Here is a 20,951-nt window from a genome sequence, read left to right as displayed (position 1 = left end):
CTTTCTTTCATTCACTTCTTTTGCTTTGTGTCTCTGAAGTGTTTAAAACTCATTCACTGGTGAAGACACAGTGTCTGTCTGCACCGCTAACAGCTGCCCTGGCTCTCTCTCCCTCTCCCTCTCTCCCTCTCCCTCTCTCTCTCTCACTGGACTTGTGAGTGACAGCACATGTGCTGGGATACATGGGAGGCCTGCTTCTGAAATTCTAACTCCATGACTGTGAGACATACCCCAGCTATGGACAGGGTGGAGCTGTGAGAGACAGATGCTGGGAGAGGAAAAGGGGGAGAGAGAGACAGTCTGAGAGAGGTTGGAGAGAAGGGAAGAGAGGGACGGGTTTCAGGGTTGGAGAGTCAGGCCTGTTTTGTTCAGGGGAGCCGCTCAGCAGCCCGGTTCTTTGTGTGGACCTCAGATTTTTCAGTCATCAGAGATCTGTCTGTGCTGAGTTTCTGAGTGTAGGAATTGAGGATGGCGGTCCGGATGTTGATGGTGTGCGCGCTCGCTACGTTGGTTTGTCGGGTAAGAAAAAATCTTTGTCTCCTCATACCACCTGTTGACTGAGATGAACAAACTTTCATGATTTATTGGAGCTTTAGGCTACGTGTGTCTGTGTGTGTGTGTGTGTGTGTGTGTGTGTGTGTGTGTGTGTGTGTGTGTCTGTGTGTGTGTGTGTGTGTGTGTGTGTGTGTGTGTGTGTAGTTGATTAAAAAGGCAGCCAGTTTTAAAAACATCCAAACTGGTCGCACTGACTTATAGCAGTTTTGTAGCAGATGCTGAGAGGTGAATATTAAACTCAGTGCACAGGTGCCTGAGCTATTGGAGGGAGAACATGTGCTCCGCTTTCTGCATGCTATAAAAATATCAGCGAGAAGTAACTGAACGCATGTATTAGACTGGCTGTGACCGTGTGAATCTGTACGGATCTACACTGGGCCAGCTTCCAAGAACCTCTCTGCTTCTTGCTCGTGCTCTTGTTTAGAGGACGACCTTTAGCTGCTCTGCTCTTTAAATATACAGTTTATGTTTTTACCTGAAACATGTCCTTGGCCAAGCAGTAACTCATTTTCATCAATAGACGCACCATTCACCGGCTCTGCAATCAGAGATCGGGCCTGATATAAACATTACATCCAAGTCTGAGGAGAATGATGGAGTGTTTTGAGGAACAGGAGACTCCAGATGTGTACAGAGGGCTCATGGCATCATTAGTAGCCCCTGTCAGCAGACACCATTATGAAATCTATAATGGAGGACAATGTAAACTGACTTATTGCCCACAGCCCTTCCAACCACCATCAGTCCTCTTCTCTGTTTGGAGTAGTAATGCAGCCCAGGTTTCGAGAGGGAAGTCTTGCCATGATGTTTTATAATTCACTATAAATGTGGCTGATCCTATAAAGCTATTAAAATGTTTTCCGCCGGTTTCTCTGATCTGCTGCTCGGATCATTTGGGTATTCGGTAACTAATAATAATGACATAATATACATTGTCTGTTTTGGTCACGCGTGTGATAAATCACTGACACCGGCTACGGAGGAAGCTATTTTGTCACAGGACATCAGTAACCATTTTATTTATAACTCTTCATATGCACATAAATAAATAATCCTGTAAATGATTTGAAAGCTCAGTAAACACTGAAGTGACCTTTACAGTTCAGGATCCCAGTCCTCAGGTCTGATATCAGACAGCTGCTTAGGCTCTGTGAGTAGAGGGTGATAGGGGATCACATTGCTCCTTCAAACACTGGAGGCGTTACAAGTCCCAGAGTGAGAGTAATACATCCATATAATACAATATAACCTAAAAAAAAGCAATCATTTATGGCTCTTCTGAAAACTGTCTTTTAGCACACATAGAGCAGCAGATTTATGGTAGGTACAGTGGTCGGTGTCCAATGCTAAAATCATTCTTTCATGGTCTACAGCTTATCCTTACCATGGTCACGGGGGGGCTGGAGCCTGTCCCATCTACCATAGCCGAGAGGCAGGGTACACCCTGGACTGGTTGCCAGTATGACGCAGGGCTAACACAGAGAGACATTCACACCAATGGCCAATTTAGAATGACCAATAACCCTAACCTCATGTCTTTGGACTGTACTGTGTGAGTGAGTGAATTCGACTTTTGGTAGAATTTCCTTTGAGTTAAGTAGAAGGGTGCTATATAAGTATTGGTCCAATTACAACGTAAGCAATTGTTGTTCACATATGAGAACTTCCCAAATACCTGTTGCCTTATTTCGGATTTGATATATGTTGTGGTTTGCCATGCAGCTTCCAACACTGGACCAAAGCCTTCATACGTGTCACAATCTCCTCATGTCACCAATCCAGTTCAGTAAAACGTTTAAGAAGATTGCAGATACAGATTTCTGTTCTGGCTGCCACTTCCTGTGTAGACCTCTACACCAGCCCAGCATCCACTTCAAAACTCTAGGGAGTTGTTTCCTCATCAATCCCTAATTTTTATTTGTATCATACTTTTGGGGAGTGATGAGCTTGGAGTCTCGAAACTCTAAGTATATTATTCTTCTGCACTGCTGTAATGACTGATTTTTGATTAAGATTGGTTTAAATGCCCAAACACAATAGAAATGTACCGTATGAACCCTTCAACCAAAGCAAACAAGATGAAACTGATGCAAAGCCCATGTGTGGAGTAAACCATTCCATAAACCAATCAGAAGAGAAGTACGTAAACAAATCAAACTGATTACTCTTTAGCTGCGTTCTCCCTGAGTATGTCTGCCTGTCTGTGCATAAAACCCATAAAAAGGGCTGTAAAAATGCAAATGTGTAATTGGACACACACTTCTGCCCTTTCCACAAATACCTGCTTCAAAGTTTAGGCAGTTTTCCGGAGACAGCTTGTTTTTAATACAAAATCTTTTAATACAAATCTTACAGCAGCGATTGAGCTGAACAGACATCCATCTTCTAGGATGAATGAGTCAAAGGTGTAAAATAAAAGGAAGGAAGGAAGGAAGACAAATGCATCTTGTATTCATTATTTTTGCTCATGCCAAACGGTTCTATTTTAGCGAGTCGCCACGTGTATACAACAGACCGAATTAACACACATAGCATATAAACAACTTACCCCAAATCTTCAATCTGAATGAAAAAGAAATGTGTTCAAAGTAATCCCAGCCAGTGGTCCTAAGACGTTACAGATGGACACGCTCGGCAAATGCACAAACATTTTGGGCATTGTTTCTCTTCTGTGTACACTTCATAAGTGAAAGAAATTTGTCAAGGTCTCTGCTACATAAATAATCAGAGTAAAATTAATTGAACCATCAGCGGTTGTCAGGCCACTCCAAAGGCTTTCACTAGTGTCACCTGATAGCTTTCAGTTGTGTTTTAATTTTTCAGTAAGCTGTTTGAACTCGCGTGTTGGTGCCTGCTTTGGGTACGCTGTGGCGAAGAGAGGGCAACAGCCACAGCTGTTCCCAGATGCATATGTGATGCCATTTGTCCCGCTCTGTAATCCCCCCTTGCGGAAAGAGGAGTGCGTCGCATCTGGACCATGAAATCGGGTACAAATCAAGAGTGTGGAGCGGCTGGCCAGCTGGCGCTGAGGTCTCACTCATCGGAAACAATCAGTCAGAGGATCTGAATCACAGGTCCTGCTGGGTGTGGATACCCGCAAGCTGTTTGCGCTAGCTAGAGTTTCAGAAAGAGCAAAGGGTACAAAATACAATTTCAATTTCATAAAAAAAAGATTCAGCTAAGCAGTAAAGTCAATTTCCTTTTCTTTGTGTTGCCTCTTTCTTACAGACTGAGACGTGGAAAGCCATGTGGTGACAGTTGGTAATTTAGAGGTCATACATATACTCACGCACCCTCAAGAATAACTCAGCAGCAGTGCTATGATGGGTTTCTACCATGGACCATTTGTATCCCTGGTGAAATCGTAAATTAACACATACAGAGATGTTAAAAGGACATCCAAATGACTTGGACGCATACAGCATTTCTTGAAAACTGCTAAAGACTTTACTACTGAGTATAGTTTGTTAAATACTGTCATAACTTCTTTTTCATGAGAATTATTACTTTGAGTTTCCTTGTTTTGATGTTCCTGAATTTAGTGGCTGTTATATTGTGAATAATTCAAGCCCAAGACTATTATCTTGCATAATGTTTTTTTATTCCTGGAAACTTTAAATTTCCACTAAGTAGGTTTTAATCACATATTTCCCAACAGTATAAGCTTACAGTGATGCTTCCACCTCCAATGAGTCTAAGAGGTCTTGAGGATGAATAGACTGTTTTTGTTGTTTTATATATTCCAGTTAATAGAATTTGTACAATGCATTTTCTTTACTAAAGGCCTCAAGGTGCTTTATATTAAAGGTAAAGACTGTGATCACACAACCCCCTATGAGCAAGCACTTGGCAACAGTGGGAAGGAAAAACTCCCTTTTAACAGGGTCAGGGAGGGGCAGCCATCTGCCATGATTTTTTGGGGATGAGAGGAGGAGCACAGGACAAAAGACATGCTGTGGTCGAGCCTGAGATTATTAATAACTAATGATTAAATGCAGAGTGGTTCCTAGCAGCCTGGACCTGATGCAGCATAACTCAGGGAGGATTCTTGGTCATCTGATCGAGCCCTAACTATAAGCTTTATCAGAGTGGAAAGTTTTAAGTCTAATCTTAAAAGTAGAGAGGGTGTCTGTTTCCTGAATCTCCTGAATCCAACCTGGGAGCTGGGTCCATGGCTGAACGCTCTGCCTCCTATTCTACTTTTATCTTAGGAACCACAAGTAAGCCTGCAGTCTGAGTGTGAAGTTCTGTGTGGATGATTGTAAAGTGACCAGTACAATAATTGTACTGGCCACTTTAATATAACCCAAAACTTCACAGATCACGTTGTTTAATTTTATTATTTAGTAACTCCATGCTTATTTTTGCCCCTAACAAATCTACTTTTAGCTGAATTTTACAGCCTTGCATTGCATTCCTAAAGCTCAGACATCTGTTCTAAGGGGGAGGCGCTCTTGTTGTGCCACCATAAATAGGGTGTATATGCCCATGTCAGGCAATCATGACTTAGCAAAGAGTGGAGCTGTGGGATCAGTACTGCTGATGGCTGAGCGGTCGAGAGTCTGTGCTTGAGGTCCGGTAACAGAAGTGACCTGAGGGACACCTGTGTGACCTCTAGCCTGTGGCCGGGGTGACTCCCTGGTATGCTGCAGGCGTGGCTTCTCAAACACTCAGTGTTTTCTTGAGCTATTTGTGCGACTGTTACACAAACGCATGCAGAAAGAAGATACTCTGGCTGATAGAGATTTAGTACATGGATAAACAGAGGTGCAGACTTCACTACAGACACGGTGAATTGTCAGGGACAAGACTTCATCAATAAAAAGCCTTACTTTTGCTTTTAATCTCTCCCTGTTATCCTTCACTATTTTACACCTTGTAACTGGTGTCTCTACTTTACAGAATATTTCAGATGACTCCCATATTGTGTGAAAAAACCTGTGGCATACATTTCCATTACCTTTTTTGTAACAGGCATGCCCTGCAGAGAGTGGCTCATGTCCAACAAATAATGCATTTGTAACAGAAACAGTACTTGGAAGGTGGACAGCTCAGAGGGCTCTGTGAAGGAATGTCTCAGATTGAGTGCATTTGCAGGGTTGACAATAGTGGCAGTAGTTTTACAGTAATCGCCTCATGATGAATTGCTGGTATGCATGCCTGACATTGTGTTTGGATGGAACAGATATGTGTCTGCGTATCTTTTCTTTTAATACTAAGTAAGTATTAAAGTAATTTAAGAAAGTTAGTTTTTACTGCAAATTACATCACTTAGAAAACGTTATGTGCAACAGAAAACCTAATAGATTTTCCCCCAGTGGAACTTACCACATGCAACATAACACATATCCATCTCTTGCTTCACAGTATTTCAGTACTCTTCACAGTGTGATGGTATGCTTTTTTCTCCGAAGCCGGCATCAGTGAGTTAGAGTCAAACTTTCTCGAACCTGTTAAAGACTCCTTAGAGTGCTTATTGGTTCTTGCTGTGAAGCCATGTCGTCCCCAAACGAGGCGTCTGTGGTCCTGTGAGGGTCTGAGGTGAAAGGCCAAGCTGTAAAAGTATCTGGGAAAAGCCTCTAAAAACAGTTAATCTGTGTGTGGTGTCATCGCTCAGCCTGTCAGGAGAGGCACTCGCCGGTCTAATTGGTAACACGACACTTTGGTGCTGCCGCATTTCGGTCTGGTAAAAGCATTTTAACAGTGCTGATGGAGACACTGTCTTCCAAAACACAGCCTCATCTTAAGTTGAAGCAATGGGACAAGTCAGTGATTCAGAGTGTTTAAAAAGAGAAACAAAGAAAGAAAAAGTTAAATGTCGATTTGTTATCAGGTGTGGTTAACTGTCTTTCAGGGGTTCATGTTTGAAAACCTCTTGTTGCTGATGTTGTGATGGTGTTTTCTTCACCATGGAAATAACCCCATCATCATCCACTTTAACTGTCTTCTCTGATTTGTCTGGTGTTTTTGTGTTGCTGAGCTTCTCAGTGCATTCATTTTTTTAAAAGAATGAATCAGTCGCTTTTTCTATAGATTTGTTTTTGTTTTTTTTGTTGTTGTTGGGGTTTTTTTTTAGCCTATGACATGTGTTACTTACACATCTCATCTATGGGCCTCATATTTTAAAATTTCAAGCCTCTAAAAGGGAAATGGAAGATACGGTATTAAAATGGCTGTAGGTCCTACTCATTTACATCATGGGCCACCTACAGCCAACTTAGATCTTCAGTGGGTCGGCCCACTGACACGCCCCTTTCTGTCAGTCAAGAAGCTTAACTAACATACTAACTGTACTTCTAATACTATAGGTATTTAAGTAACTAAAAAGTTTACCTTAATTACTTTGGTTTAGTGTAAAAGGCCATGGAGAAGATTTTTATCAGCTGGAAAAGTTGTAAAACTTTAAAAGTACAGTTAAAAGTCCTCCTTCACATTTTCCACTGCTATCCAGCAGGCCAGATTGGAGTCTTTGGCAGGACAATTTTAGCCCTTAGGCCTTATCTTTGATAACCCTCTCCTACACAGTTAATAAGTTCATTCATCTGGTCGAGGCTTTTCTTTGTGGCGTTTGCATGCTCTTGCTGAGAGTGCATTATCTTCAGTTTTTGCATTTAAGCGGAAGAAAATTGATGGTTGATGAATAAATTTAAAACCCTTGAATCAAAGCTGGAAGTCTGCACTTCAATCACATATTTCTTGCTTTATTTAAAATATACTGGGTTTGCACGCAGACCACCACCATAGTGGAGTGTTAGAGAAAAGTAAGCAGGTTCCTGACAGAGGAAAAGCTACAAAAATCGTTTCTTTGTCCAACAAACCTGTTTTCAGTCTTTTAAATAAAGCAGACGAGATGAGCTCTGCAAAGTTTTTCAGTTGCATGAACTTGCATTGTTACTGACTTCACTGCAACTGGCTGTGTGTGCATTCTTAAATGTGACCAATTCGGACAAAATTAGAAAGTTCTGTATTTGGAGAGGAGGGGAGCAACTGTGATGCAGCTGTTGTTGATTTTAAGATTAACCAACAATGCAGTATGTGTGCTATGCCTGTAGAAGTTTGTGAGTTCATATATCGGAAGTCTTTAGTATGAAAGGAGATAACTATCAAAGCGATTTGGTGTGGGTGACACGCACTGCTGGAATCTGAGTGTAAACATCTTTGCCAGTGTGTAGATGTTGATGGCTACGAAAAGTTAAATAGGTATCCAGGCGTTGGGAATATAGAACGGTCTAAGATTAGCCTGCCCTCTGACTCGACCTGCAGATGCCAGCAGTGGCTGCCATTCCTCCATTCACTGTCCCAGCAGCATACCAGAGGATCAGTATAGCAGATCACTCACCCTAGAGACAGGATGGGCTCACAGCCCGTTTAAAAAATATTCACAATTTTCTTTATCCATTACTCAGCATATTTACACACCCTATAAAACTTTCATGAAATAGGTTAACAATTAATAGTTAGACATGTGCTGCATGTGTGTAAATGCAAAGAGAGATATATGAGAAAGCCTTTTGCATAGCTGATAGATCTGCATTTATTTCTGGTCTTGTGGGTCGAGCCTCTGAGCTCTTAAACATATGAGGAGTAATCCTGAGAACAGTCAAATCCCAGAGAGAAGCAGGAAGCAACTTACGGAAATGTGTATATAAGCTTATGCGGGGGTGGGTGTTTGGTCTCTGCACATGCATGTATGTCAGTCTCTCTGTGTGTGCATATATGAGTGGGGGGGAATCATGTATATGAGCGTGTCTGTGGAATTCCTACAGCCGAACAGATCCGTAAGGTGACCCCAAACTCCCAGTCAGGTGCAGAGCTGAGCATAAAGGGGAATTTGTGAGTGTGAGCAGGAATGCGGGTGGGAAAGCACAGGATCTAAATCCATAGTCGACAGCTGTTGTGTGAGTGGGCTGCTCGCATGTAATGTGTGTGTGGGTGTTTTGGGGCGTACACAATCAGGACGAGCAATGTGCTGAAGGAGAGCCTGTGAAATGAGCAGGACTGTTTTTGTTTCCTCGTCCTGAGATGAATTTGCACCCAGATCAAAGGACAATGACATGTTAGTGGGTGTAACCTGAATCTGCGGCCCTGCTCCCCTTCAGCCCCCAGACAATCCCACAGACTCTACATCACAGATGGCCTCGGCTCTACGCTGCCATTCCATCAGGCCACAGGGAGCGTTAGAGCTCTGAGGAAGACACTCAACATTGATTTAAACAGCTGCAAATGTAATGATATAATGTGTGTATTCCATGAAGGTGACTTACATGTGATCTCACTGACTGCTGCACATTATAACTCCATTACAGCTCAGTAGTAGGAAGCAGTGTGTGTCTGTGTGTGTGTGTGTGTGTGTGGTTAATGTCTAACTTCATTTTCCAGTGAGTTTCATGCTGTAATTTTTTTTCCTCCTCCAGGTGTGGAGCTCTGCAGAACCTCGCCATAGTGAGAAAGGGTTGCATCCTCAGGTCCTCCACCCATGGAGAAGTCGAGGCAAAGGGCTGATCAGAGTAAAGAGGGACTGGATCATTCCTCCAATCAGAGTGTCAGAGAATAGCAAGCAGATTCCTGAAGACCTTGTCCAGGTAAATGCCAAATTAAAACTTTTCACATCGATTCATCACTGCATTCGTCTTCTTCTTTTTCTTCTTCATCTTCTCTCGTGGGTTGCCAGGTCTGTGGTTTTCATGCAAAATCAAGCACCGGACCGCTTTTCATGTTTTTGTTACAGGCCTATTTGGCATGGTCATTAATAAATATAAATCCATATTCCATATAAAAAAATCTATTTTTACTAATTATACACTGAATATAAACATCCAGGTAGTAACCATGGTGACATCAAAGAGCATTTGAAGAACTGAACATGATTTGTGATTTATTGAAATATAAAGTTTGAGTAATAAACTTTTTGATGATCAGAAGTGAACATAGCAAAGCAGTGTAGGAAGTAGAACAGAACCCTCCAGAGTCCAGACACTGGTGTTAGCAGAGGTGAAGCAGGTGGAGATTTGAACGAGAAACTCTATCTGGCACGGAAGCGGTGGATTGGGGGAGGATGGGGGTTGCACGGATGAGAGTGAGGTTTGAAGCACATGGGCCTGAGGCTGACTGGCTTGCAAAAGGCAGACAAGAAAATAATTGGGCCAGGGTGATGACGACACCGTGGGAAAAGCAGGGGGGGAGTAAAAAAGAGACTAGGAGCCCAAGGAACCCCCACCACACCCAGCAATGCAATGCAGATGAGGGAATACAGAGCATCTTGACTGAATTTATTTATATATATATATAAGCTTCATTCATGAAGACATTTGCTTATTGTTTTGAAACCAGGCATAATGACATCTGAGAAACTGAGGGGCACTGCACACTCATAGGCTTTGTACAGATTTCCCAACAAGGTGCTAACTTTTGCAGGTGCAGTAAATAAAGAGTTTGGTGACTTCCTTCCAAAGACCACACCATGCTAATTGTGTTAATTAGTGAGGACTGAATCCTATTAAGCAGATTTCTTTAATATTGAACAACACTGATTGTAAATTTCATTCAAACATATTACACACAACATAGAGCCGTTGTTGCAGACTTCCCATGACCTAAATGTACAAATCATACCTTACACTGAGAAATAGCCATTTTTATAGAAAAATTATTACATTAAAAAAAAAATACAAACTTGTTGTATTAATTAGTCTCACGGCCCTAATTGTCCACAAAGTGACTCATTTGAAGTTTTTGATGATCATCAACTTTCTCTAATCTTTCTGTCCAGATCAAATCTGACAAAATCTTCACCGGTGAGGTAATCTACAAGTTAGAGGGACAGGGGGTTGACCAGGAGCCCAAGAACCTGTTTGAGATTGATGACAAGACAGGGGTGATCAGGAGCAAGCGGCCACTGGACAGAGAGAAGTACAGCAGCTTCACGGTAAGACTGCGTTTATGGGAGTTAAGTTTTAAAGCACAGGTCGCCAGAAGTGCTCACTTACACAAGCTACAACGTGCTGTTTAAGAGCTCCTGTGTGTTCCAGAGCGTGTTTCTGCCTTAAAGCAGACAGGAAAAAGCAAAACAAAGCAAAGCCAGAGGTCAGCTTTCCAGGGATCTTTATGAGCATCTCGGGAAGGACTTCTGAATGTTTGAGATCATATGACTTGTGATGTAACCCTGACCCAAACATCCTGCTCTTTTCTTTCTGCCAACACATGTTGTGTTCAGATAATGTAAAAGTCTAAAGACACCTTGAGGGGATTGCTGGATATGGAAGATTGTTTCTGCCACTGGAAAAAAAACAACCATGTATAAGTCAAAATTTAAAACTTCTGAGAAAATAAGTTCAATTCAAGTTCAATTTTCAACTTTGCTCTGCCGATCGTGCTTCCATAGTTGGATGTTTGTGGCAAGCACAGTGATATTTGATTCTAACACATTTTCTGTTGTATTTGTATTGTGTGTGTGTGCGTGTGTAGCTTAAAGCCTTCGCGTTGTCCCCCAGTGGAGAGCGACTGGAGAATCCGACCACCATAGAGATATTAGTGCTGGATCAGAATGACAATAGACCTGTCTTCATTCACAGCCCGTTTGTGGGCACTGTCTCTGAGTTCTCAGTCCCAGGTACACACATATATGACCCATTTAGACAATAACAAGCAAACTATTTTTTTCACCTAATAGTCCATTTTAAAGGCACGGTATTTTGTAAAGTTGGACATTTTCTCAATGAAGTCCTGCAGTCTCAGCACCAACGCCACACATCCGTGATCCACTCTGATGGATCTTTTGAGGGACTTTATGAGATCTGTCCCGCTGACCTGAGCTCTCAATCATTCACGACAGGCACATCAGTAATGACAGTGACAGCCACAGATGCAGACGACCCAATGACAGAAAACGCTGTTCTGAGCTACTCCATCATTGGCCAGGAGAGCATTCCTCCCAACGCCATTACCAAGATCATGTTTGGCATCAACAATGAGACAGGTGCCATCTACACAAGAGATGTAGGCCTGGACAGAGAGGTAAACAGGAGGAGGGCTTTTGCAGAGCATCATAATGCTTTTATTTCACTAACGTGCTGTATTGCGTCCCGTAGGTGGTGAAAGAATTCAGGTTAAAACTACAGGTGGCTGATATGGGGGGCATGGGACTAACAAGTGAAGGTGTGGCAACCATACATGTTTCTGACATCAACAACCACGCACCACAGTTCAGCCCTGACTCAGTAAGTCTCAGAAGTCTCAGGAAAATACTTTCCGTAATTTTAGGATCTAACCTGTCACTTCAATTTGTTATCATGATCGGTGATTTCTTTTCTGTTTGTGGCGCGTGTAGTACAGCATGACAGCGGTGGAGAACAGGAACGACTACGAGCTCGGACGAGTGAATGTGACAGACAGAGACGATACTGGAACGAAAAACTGGAAGGCCAGATACTTCATTTTAAATGACTACAGAGGAAACTTTGCTGTCCGTACTGATCCCATCACCAACCAGGGGGTCCTCACAGTGGCGAAGGTAAAGCCGGGGAGGGGGAGGGAGGAGGGAATGTTTCCAAAGCATTCACAGAAACAGGGACAACAATGTGGTTCTTTATTAAATATTGAACATTATTAAACAGGTAAAAGTTGGGGACTTACATAAATTTGATAATTTAATCATTAATAATTTATACAGCAATAGCTGTAATAGAATAGAAAAATAGCAATAATAGAAAAAAATGACATGACAAGAAGATCTTTCTGGTGTCCAGGATTGTTGTAAATCGCATGCTTTTTTTTTTCAAACTTTATTGAAATTATAAAGCGAACAGTCAGTCATTCCAGTTCAGTTTGTACAGTAGACATACAAGGCAAATAAGAGTAACAATATACAGTGCAATGAAATAAGAAGGATAAATAAATAAAGGGGAAAAAAAGAAAAGAAAAAAAGAAAAAAAGGGGGGGGAATGTGACAGACTTCATAACAACTTTGTACTTGAAAGTTGTGACAGCTCATTCGTTAAACATTTCTGAATGAATTTCAATCAATGATAAACCTTTTTTATTGGAAGTTAATTTAAGAGAGTTTAAGTAATATTCAATTTCAATCAAAAACAAATTAAATGATGGGGTTGAGTTTTGAAATTTACATTTATGTATATGGAATTTCCCTAATAAGATATAAAGATTGACAATGGCACTTTTTTTTCTTTAGTTTCAAAATAAGTGATAATGTTCTTCCCTTCAATTTTGATTTCGTATGTTGTCTTGCACAGTATATAATTTTCAAGCTCTCTCCAAAATGTAGCACTATATGAACAGCCATAAAACAAATGAGTAACACTTTCAAGTTCAGTTTTACAAAAGGTACATTTTCTATCAATGTCACAGAATCTTGAAACGTACGTGTTGGATGGATATATGTTATGTAATATTTTCAAATGTAATTCTCTAACTTTGTTTGTAATACAAAATCTAAAAGGAACAAGCCACGCTTTATCCCAGTTGATATTATCAAAAATAGCATTCCAAAAAAACTTCCCTCTTGGAGTTATTTTCTTCGCATTATACAAACATTCTCTAATATGTTTATTGGTGCATTTTTTGCTTAAGAGATCAATACCATTTATATAAAGAATGTTAACGGATGCATGTGGTGTGTTCTGTTTTTTGTAGCTTTTCATCAACTCAGTCAGTCCGCTGGGAACGGACTTTATTACAGAGCTAAAATCTTTAAATTTGATAGGGAATGTTTTTTCTGTAATAAAGTCATTGTAACTAAGTAGCTGGCCTTCAGAGTCAAATAAGTCTTTTAAATAGATTATATTTTTATCAATCCAATTCTGCAAATATAGTGATTTGTTCCTCTTAGTAATACATTCGTTATTCCAGATAATAGATCTATGTGGAGAAAAGTTATGTGAATAACATAATTTCCAAGCCAACAATGCCTGTTGATAAAATTCAGACATTTTAACTGGTAACTTCGATATACTGTAATTACAAGACAATAGGAAGTGTAAACCTCCAACATTTCTAAAAATGTTATGTGGAATGAAATGCCATAATGATCCAGGAGATTTTAAGCATTCTTTTAGCCATTTCACCTTAAATGTATAGTTCAGGTCCATGAAGTCCAGAAGGCCAAAACCACCTTTATCTTTAGGGCCACAAAGCAATGATTTTTTTAGATGATGGTGCTTATTCTTCCATACAAAGTTAACAAATAAGTTATTAACATTTTTACATGTGGAATCATACACATTAAGGGAAAGGGCTGGATACACAAATCTGGAAACACCTTCAGCTTTAGTCAAAAGGATTCTACCAAAAATTGATAGGTCTCTTTGGAGCCATAAGTTCAGTATAGTTTTAGTTTTTTCCATCCTGGGAGAAAAGTTGAGTTGTTGACGCTCTGTGTCATTCTTACAGACATGAATACCAAGGTATCTAACACAGTTTTTGACAGGAATATTGTATAAGGATTTGACATTTGATTGGTACAAACTTAAAATTTCACATTTAGATTTATTTAGTTTTAATCCAGAGGCAATTGAGAAATCATTTATTAATGAAATAGCATTTTCAATCTGATCTTTGTTTTTTAAGAATAAAACGGTGTCATCTGCTAGTTGAGTCACTCTGATATCTTTACCAAAAATAGATAAACCTTTAATGACTGGGCTATTTAAAATGTGTAATGAAAGTAGTTCAGCCACAATCAAAAATAAAAAGGGTGAAATTGGGCAACCCTGGCGAACAGATCTCATGACTGGAAATCTTTTAGTAGTATTTGGATATAGTATAGCACAACTGTCAATATATTTATAAAACATTTCGATAGTTGACACAAAGTTTGGACCAAAACCAAAGGTTTTGAGTGCTTTAAATAAGAAATAATGTTCTACCATATCGAAAGCTTTATAAAAATCAAGAAACACAATAAGGGAATCATCATCTATATTGTCAGAGTAGTCTAATAGGTCAAAAATAAGCCTTATGTTTGAACTGATATGGCGGTTGGTCATAAATCCGGTTTGCGTTTCAGCTATGATCTCATCAAGATTTTTCTTTAATCTTTTGGCATAGACCAATGAGATGATCTTATAATCTATGTTCAAAAGCGTGATAGGTCTCCAATTTTCTATAACAAGAAGATCTTTATCAGGTTTAGGAATTAAAGTTATAATACCCTGTTTCATGCTTGTGGACATTTCTTTTCCATCAAGGCATTCCTTAAATAATTCTAATAAAGGATCAACAATGATATCCCAGAACTGTAAATAAAATTCCACTGACAAACCATCATTACCTGGAGATTTGCCCTTTTTCATTGATCGAATTGCCTCTGAAATTTCTGATTTTGTTATGGGACGTTCACAATTCGTTTTAAAGTTTTCTGAGATAGTTGGTGCAAAATTTTTAACTGACTCGATAAATCTATCACAATTATTGATATTACAATTTGATTTGTATATATCTTTGTAGAATGAACCAACATGTTTTGAGATATCTAAATAATTAGTGGTTATGTTATTATCAATCTTAAGAGCAGATATATTGTTTCTTCTTTGGTTTCGTTTCTCAAGAGCAAAAAAGTAACTAGAATTTCTTTCACCTAGTTTTAGCCATTTTGCTTTGGACCTTATAAAAGCCCCTTTAGCCATGTTAATATATGCATTATCTATTTCTTCCTTTAGTCTTTTCAATTTAATTTCTTCATCATCTGATAGAGCATCTTTCTTCATTAATATGTTTAATTCATTCATAATACTGATTTGTTTAGTGTCATTTCTTTTTTTAATTTCTTTGCTTCGCCTTATTTTCGCTTCCCTTACCTTGAATTTGAAAAATTCCCATTTTAGTGTGTGATTCATATTGGTATCCCCGAATATCTGTTCTGCCGTTTTTTCCACTATACTACAAAATGTATCATCATTCAATAAATTATTATTTCGCTTCCAAAAACCACGTAGTTTACTTTGACTTTGTTTATTGCCAACTAAGTGAATTGTGATCAATTTGTGATCAGTTACTGGAGCAAAATCATGAGAAGATTCTGAAACAAAATGTAAACATGAAGAAGATATTAACCACAAATCAATTCTGGATTGTAGAGATCTATTTGCATTGCTCCAGGTAATGTAAATCGCATGCTCAAAAATACTGACATAAACAAGTGACATCACCCTTTAAATCTACATGGCCTTTGAGACCGTCATACTCAATCAAACACCACCATCTAGTGGAACGTATTCAAACTACATTGTGCTCAGATCCACTTTAAAGCAGAGATGTAATTTTACATTTAGACTCGATCTGAAGTGGGCCAGAGAAGTCAAACTCTACTCTGTATAAGTGTAAAGACATTTAGGTACACATTTAGTCCCTGAGAAGTCTTAACATGAAGAAAAGAAGAACAGTTTTATCAATAAGCCTCTGTTTTTCTACATGATAAATGTGGAAAATTATGCTAAAAATTCTGATAGTTCATTGCCCAGACAAATGTTTCAGTTGATGGTTTAAAACAGGAACTTTTCCGTCATTTAATTGTTTATCTTTTAGTTTACTTTCCTATGCTATGAATGGTGATGGAGAGGTCTACAGGGGAAAAAAGTGAAAATCTATGCATTCCTCCACATTTTCTGAAGCCTTTCAGTGGGCCAGATTGGAGTGTTGCCAGACTGATTCTGGCCCCCAGGCCTTATGTTGACACCCCTGCTTTAAAGCCTGAACCATGAAATAATTTCCAGAAAATTTAATATATTTACTGAACCTTCTGACAAATTAAAGAAAAAATTCATATTAATTTTCCACATATGAGTTTTAATTTAAATTTGCTACATTCACGTACATTTGTGTGTGTTTTTCATTTTTCTTAAAAAACATACTTTGTAAATATAGACCTGTGTTTCCCATCAGATGTTAAATCCTGTTTCAGATTACATGAGATGACTGAATTTGTTGTTTTAGTTTATTTATACTTTAAGTCTCTGCTGTTCTGTATTGCAGCCCCTGGATTATGAAGCGCAGAGCGAATACCGCCTGGTTTTGACGGTGGAAAATCTTAATCCTCCGAGCAGCAAGGCTTCCAGGCTGACTTTGAGCACTGCCACAGTTACGGTCACCGTTGTGAATGAGAATGAAGCCCCACGTTTCAGAGAGGAGCCCATACAGATTGAGGTCCCCGAGTCTGTGGAACCTGGCACATTACTGAAAAGTAATATTGCCTTTGACCCTGATAATTCTGATCTGAGGTATGATATGGCAGTGAAACAAGAGATGCTTTCCTATTTCCTAAAATAAATAAATAAATATGCGACCACGGGATAATTTCCTCTGCTGTCTGTATGATAGGTATGAGATTAGCAGAGATCCTGAGAGTTGGCTGGACATCAACAGAGATACAGGAGACATTACAGCAAAGAGGAAGTTTAACATGAGATCTCCACATGTGAAAAACAGTATCTACACTGCTGCTGTGAAGGTTATAGGTCAGCACGTCTACTCATTCTAGACTTTTAGCATAAAAAAAAATCAATGTACATTCAAAGCTGATTCATAAAATGCGAAATTGTTTTGCTATTGATTTACACATTGTGTATTTATCTTTTCTTGCATAGATGCTGGTGGTGTTTCAGCCACTGCTACAGTGGCGATTACACTCAAAGAGACGAATGACTTCCCTCCTCAGGTTTTCCCCCTGACTGGCTTTGTATGCAGAGGCGGCAGCAGGTCACGTAAAGGTTTGCTTCTGACTGCTGTAGATGAAGACCTTCCTCCGCAAGCTGCACCCTTCCTCTTTCAAATACCTGACGATCTGTCAGCCAACTGGACCATCACTCAAGTAAATGGTAAAGAGCAACAAGAAGCAGAATTAATGGTCGTTCACTTAGGAGCTTGCAAATCTTATTTCCTCTCATTTTCTTTTTAAATGTTCTTTTTTTTTAGATACTCATGCCATGCTTCAGCCGCTTGTAGACCTGGAGGTCAGAGACTATGCCGTCATGGTGCTGGTATCGGACTCCGGCAGCCCAGCTCTGAGTGCTGAGGCTCAGGTCAATGTCACTGTTTGTCTCTGTGACTCCTTCAGAGACTGCAAGTCTGAGGCAGGGGCAATCTTAGGCTCCAGTGTGGGAATCAACTTCATCGCACTCATTATCATTGCGGCGAGCACTGCACTCCTGCTGTGTAAGTAATTTCAGCCTTTCAATAAATGTTTAAAGCAAAAAGATTTAGCAAGATGGTTGGGTTATTCGTGCAAAATAATCCATATCCATATTGCTGCTTTAGTGAAAAAGTTTGCCACAATAGGTTAAAACCTGCAATAAGTGACTTGCTTTGCATGCAGTTTAGTGCACACATAATCGCAAAGACTTATGATCCAGCCAGGAGAATAACAGGCAAAACATGTATCCAAATCCCAGCATGCATTAACAAAATAAAGCTGCAATAATTAGATTAGTTAACTGACCATTTATGTTTGAAGCAAAATGTAAGAAAAAAAGTAGATACAAAAAACACTGATAATGAATAATCAGATAAACATTAATACATTCATTTTTGCAGTGCTTCTCCTCCTGGCTGTTGCTCTGACCGCCTGTGGAAGACGCCACCACATCAAGAAAGGAACAGGACTGCTCATCGGGGAATCTGAAGACGACATACGTGACAATGTCTTCAACTATGATGAGCAAGGTGGAGGCGAGGAGGATGAGGTAAGGCTAAAACACGGGTTGGGAGACCATGTAAACAGTGGCACATGAACAGAAGACAGTCTTACTCTTTGTAATGTAATTGAATGTTAATAATATTTCATTGTAACTGATGGTTTGAGTGTGTCTGACTTCTTTCTCTCACAATGCAGAACGCCTTTAATATTGACCTGCTGTGGAATCCCCATGATGCACCCCCCACCCCGGGGTCCTTTTACCCAGGGTCTGGAATTCCTCCTCGAGGGAAGCAGCCCCTTAGAAAGGACGCCCCACATAACCTTCCATCACCCACCTACCCACGGAGGCCTCCTGCAGATCCTACTGACATCGAGGACTACATTAATGACGTGAGAGGCTCCTACCATTTATTTATTTAACACAATAAATAAAAGAAAAACTTGCTCTTGAAGCAAAAACTCAATCAAATCTACATAAAATAAAACATGCATCATTAGATTTCAAAACTCTTACTAATGAAGTTACTAACAGGTATTCTAAATGACAACCAAACACAGCACAACTAAATTTGGATTGTGCATGTTTTCTTATGTTTACATGTGTAATCATAAAGGCATGTCCATATTTTAAATGGAGGACAGCACAGAAAGACTCATACACTCAAGGGTGAATTTCACGAGTTTTAAAGTAAGTTTCAAGCTTAAAGTAGATGATTATTATCTACTTTATAGTTATGTTTTTTCCTTTGAGAGTGTTCCTGTATAGGAACCTGCTTTTCACCCTGCTTCTCATCTCTGCTTAAGGCTAATGCTTTTCCCCCAAAACCCTTTATTGTCTGACCATTTCTTAATAACATTTAATTTCACACTAATGGATTACACTGGAAAAACAATTTCAGTACAGCAGATATCTGTCTGAAAGTGCTGTAATGAAATTTTAAGTGCTTCCTTCTTTATTGTTTTCTTCACTGCCATGTGCCAACACAATGCAGACACTGGATATTGCTGCTCATCTGAAAGAGAAAATAACAAATTCGAGAGGTTTGACAGGGTTAGCTAGGACGTCTTACTTTTTTGTCACTAATTGCCAAGGGCTTGCTTATAGGGGGTCGTCTGATTGTTGGGGTTTTTGTCTATTATTGTAGGGTCTTTATCAAACAATATAAAGTGTCTTGAGGTAACTGTCGTACTCAGTTGGTGCTATATACATAAAACTGAATTGAAATCTGCAGGCTTTAAAGTGTCTGTAAATAAACCACTACTTAAAAAGCCTTTACTTGGCCTAACTATAGTAGCTGATTATAAACCAACTAATCTCCAACTATGCTGCTATTTCAAACATTCTTGAAAGCGTAGTTGTAAAACAACTACATGATCATCTGCAGAGGAATGGTTTATTTAAAGAGTTTAAACCAGGATTTACAGTGCATCACTACTGAAGGTGACAAATGATCTTCTTATGGACTCTGACATTGGCCCCATTTCTGTGCTTGTTTCGTTAGACCTCAGTGCATCATTTTACACTGTTGACACAATCATTTACAGCAGAGATTAGAACACACTGTTGGTATTAAATGAAATGTCCTGCAGTGGTTTGAGCTGTAGCCATCTAATAGATTCCAATTTGAGCACGTAAATGGGAAGTCTTTGTCACACAGGGTTCTGTAGTAGCACCAATACTATTTATATTTTACGTTTAGGCACTATTATTAGAAAACACTGCACTTCTATGCAGATGATGCCCAGCTATATATATCTCCCATTTACAGGTTAAACAGCATTCCCATAGCCTTTTTTTATTTACCCTAATCAGCTAAGAAACATTTTCTTTCCTCAGGGCCTGGAAGCTGCTGACCATGATCCAAATGTGCCTCCATACGACACCGCCCTCATATATGACTATGAAGGAGATGGCTCACTTGCAGGAAGCCTCAGCTCTATTGCTTCGGGTAGCTCTGATGGAGATCAGGATTACGACTACCTTAATGACTGGGGACCACGCTTTAAGAAACTTGCCAACATGTATGACCCGCGTTAGGGTGAACAGTATCCCACAGAAAGAATGCCTGTGTGATTCACAAGCAGTTCAGGACACAGATCATGCCTTTGGAGGTTTGTTTGTTTTTTTTCTTTCTGGGCACATTTGAAATGTCCAGAGCAAGATTTAAAGTTTGTCCAGGTAAAACGAATGCTGTAAAAGCACAGGCCTTAGATCTAATGTGCCTCATGTTTTAGTGGACACACTGACAAAAGGGCTCACTGCTAAGTTTTGTGGTTAGCTCAGGAAAAGAAAGTGAGACAGTGAGAAATTTGAGTTGAAATGATCAGTCACGAGGTGTGCATGCTACAGGGAAGAAAATGTGTTAAAATGTGTGTCCATGTCTGGCGTTGTTTGCTCTCATTCTTGGATGGCTCAGTAATGACTCATACAAGCCTGAGATTTTAAATATGTTCTTGTTTTTGTATACGTGATTATTTTATAAGACTAATTTTCTTGCATATTAATTTGCCTTTTTTGGTGACTGATCCTTCATTCCAGCATCTGTTAATCTTTTTGGAAACCATGTCAACACAAAACATACTGAACCATAAAATATTCTGTAATTACTCTTTTTTACATATATGCTGATTAAATTCGATTCTACCCGTGTCTAATGAATAAATCAGAACCTTTTTACTGTGTTTCTTATCATTATTATCATTATTATCATTATCATCATCAATACATACCATTAATATTAGATGTTCCACA

General features: G+C 39.5%; 1 protein-coding gene across 1 annotated transcript; it reads left to right on the top strand.

The window, feature by feature from the left end:
• Nucleotides 1-359: 359 nt before the first annotated feature.
• cdh15 (cadherin 15, type 1, M-cadherin (myotubule)) lies at nt 360-20,866 on the top strand. The gene is made up of 14 exons (XM_084936081.1): nt 360-519; nt 8,970-9,137; nt 10,325-10,480; nt 11,020-11,164; nt 11,387-11,568; nt 11,643-11,771; nt 11,882-12,064; nt 16,540-16,784; nt 16,885-17,021; nt 17,151-17,381; nt 17,479-17,718; nt 18,097-18,245; nt 18,395-18,589; nt 20,037-20,866. The coding sequence occupies exons 1-14, from the start codon at nt 469-471 to the stop codon at nt 20,235-20,237; spliced, it is 2,412 nt and encodes an 803-aa protein (XP_084792207.1). The 5' UTR covers nt 360-468; the 3' UTR covers nt 20,238-20,866.
• The last annotated feature ends 85 nt before the right edge of the window (nt 20,867-20,951 follow it).

This window comes from Perissodus microlepis, chromosome 1, assembly GCF_051167445.1.
Source record: "Perissodus microlepis isolate ML-2025 ecotype Zambia chromosome 1, ASM5116744v1, whole genome shotgun sequence".
NCBI classification, from domain to species: domain Eukaryota; kingdom Metazoa; phylum Chordata; class Actinopteri; order Cichliformes; family Cichlidae; genus Perissodus; species Perissodus microlepis.
The sequence above is the reverse complement of the archived record's forward strand: the minus strand, read 5'-3'. Positions and strand labels throughout refer to the sequence as shown.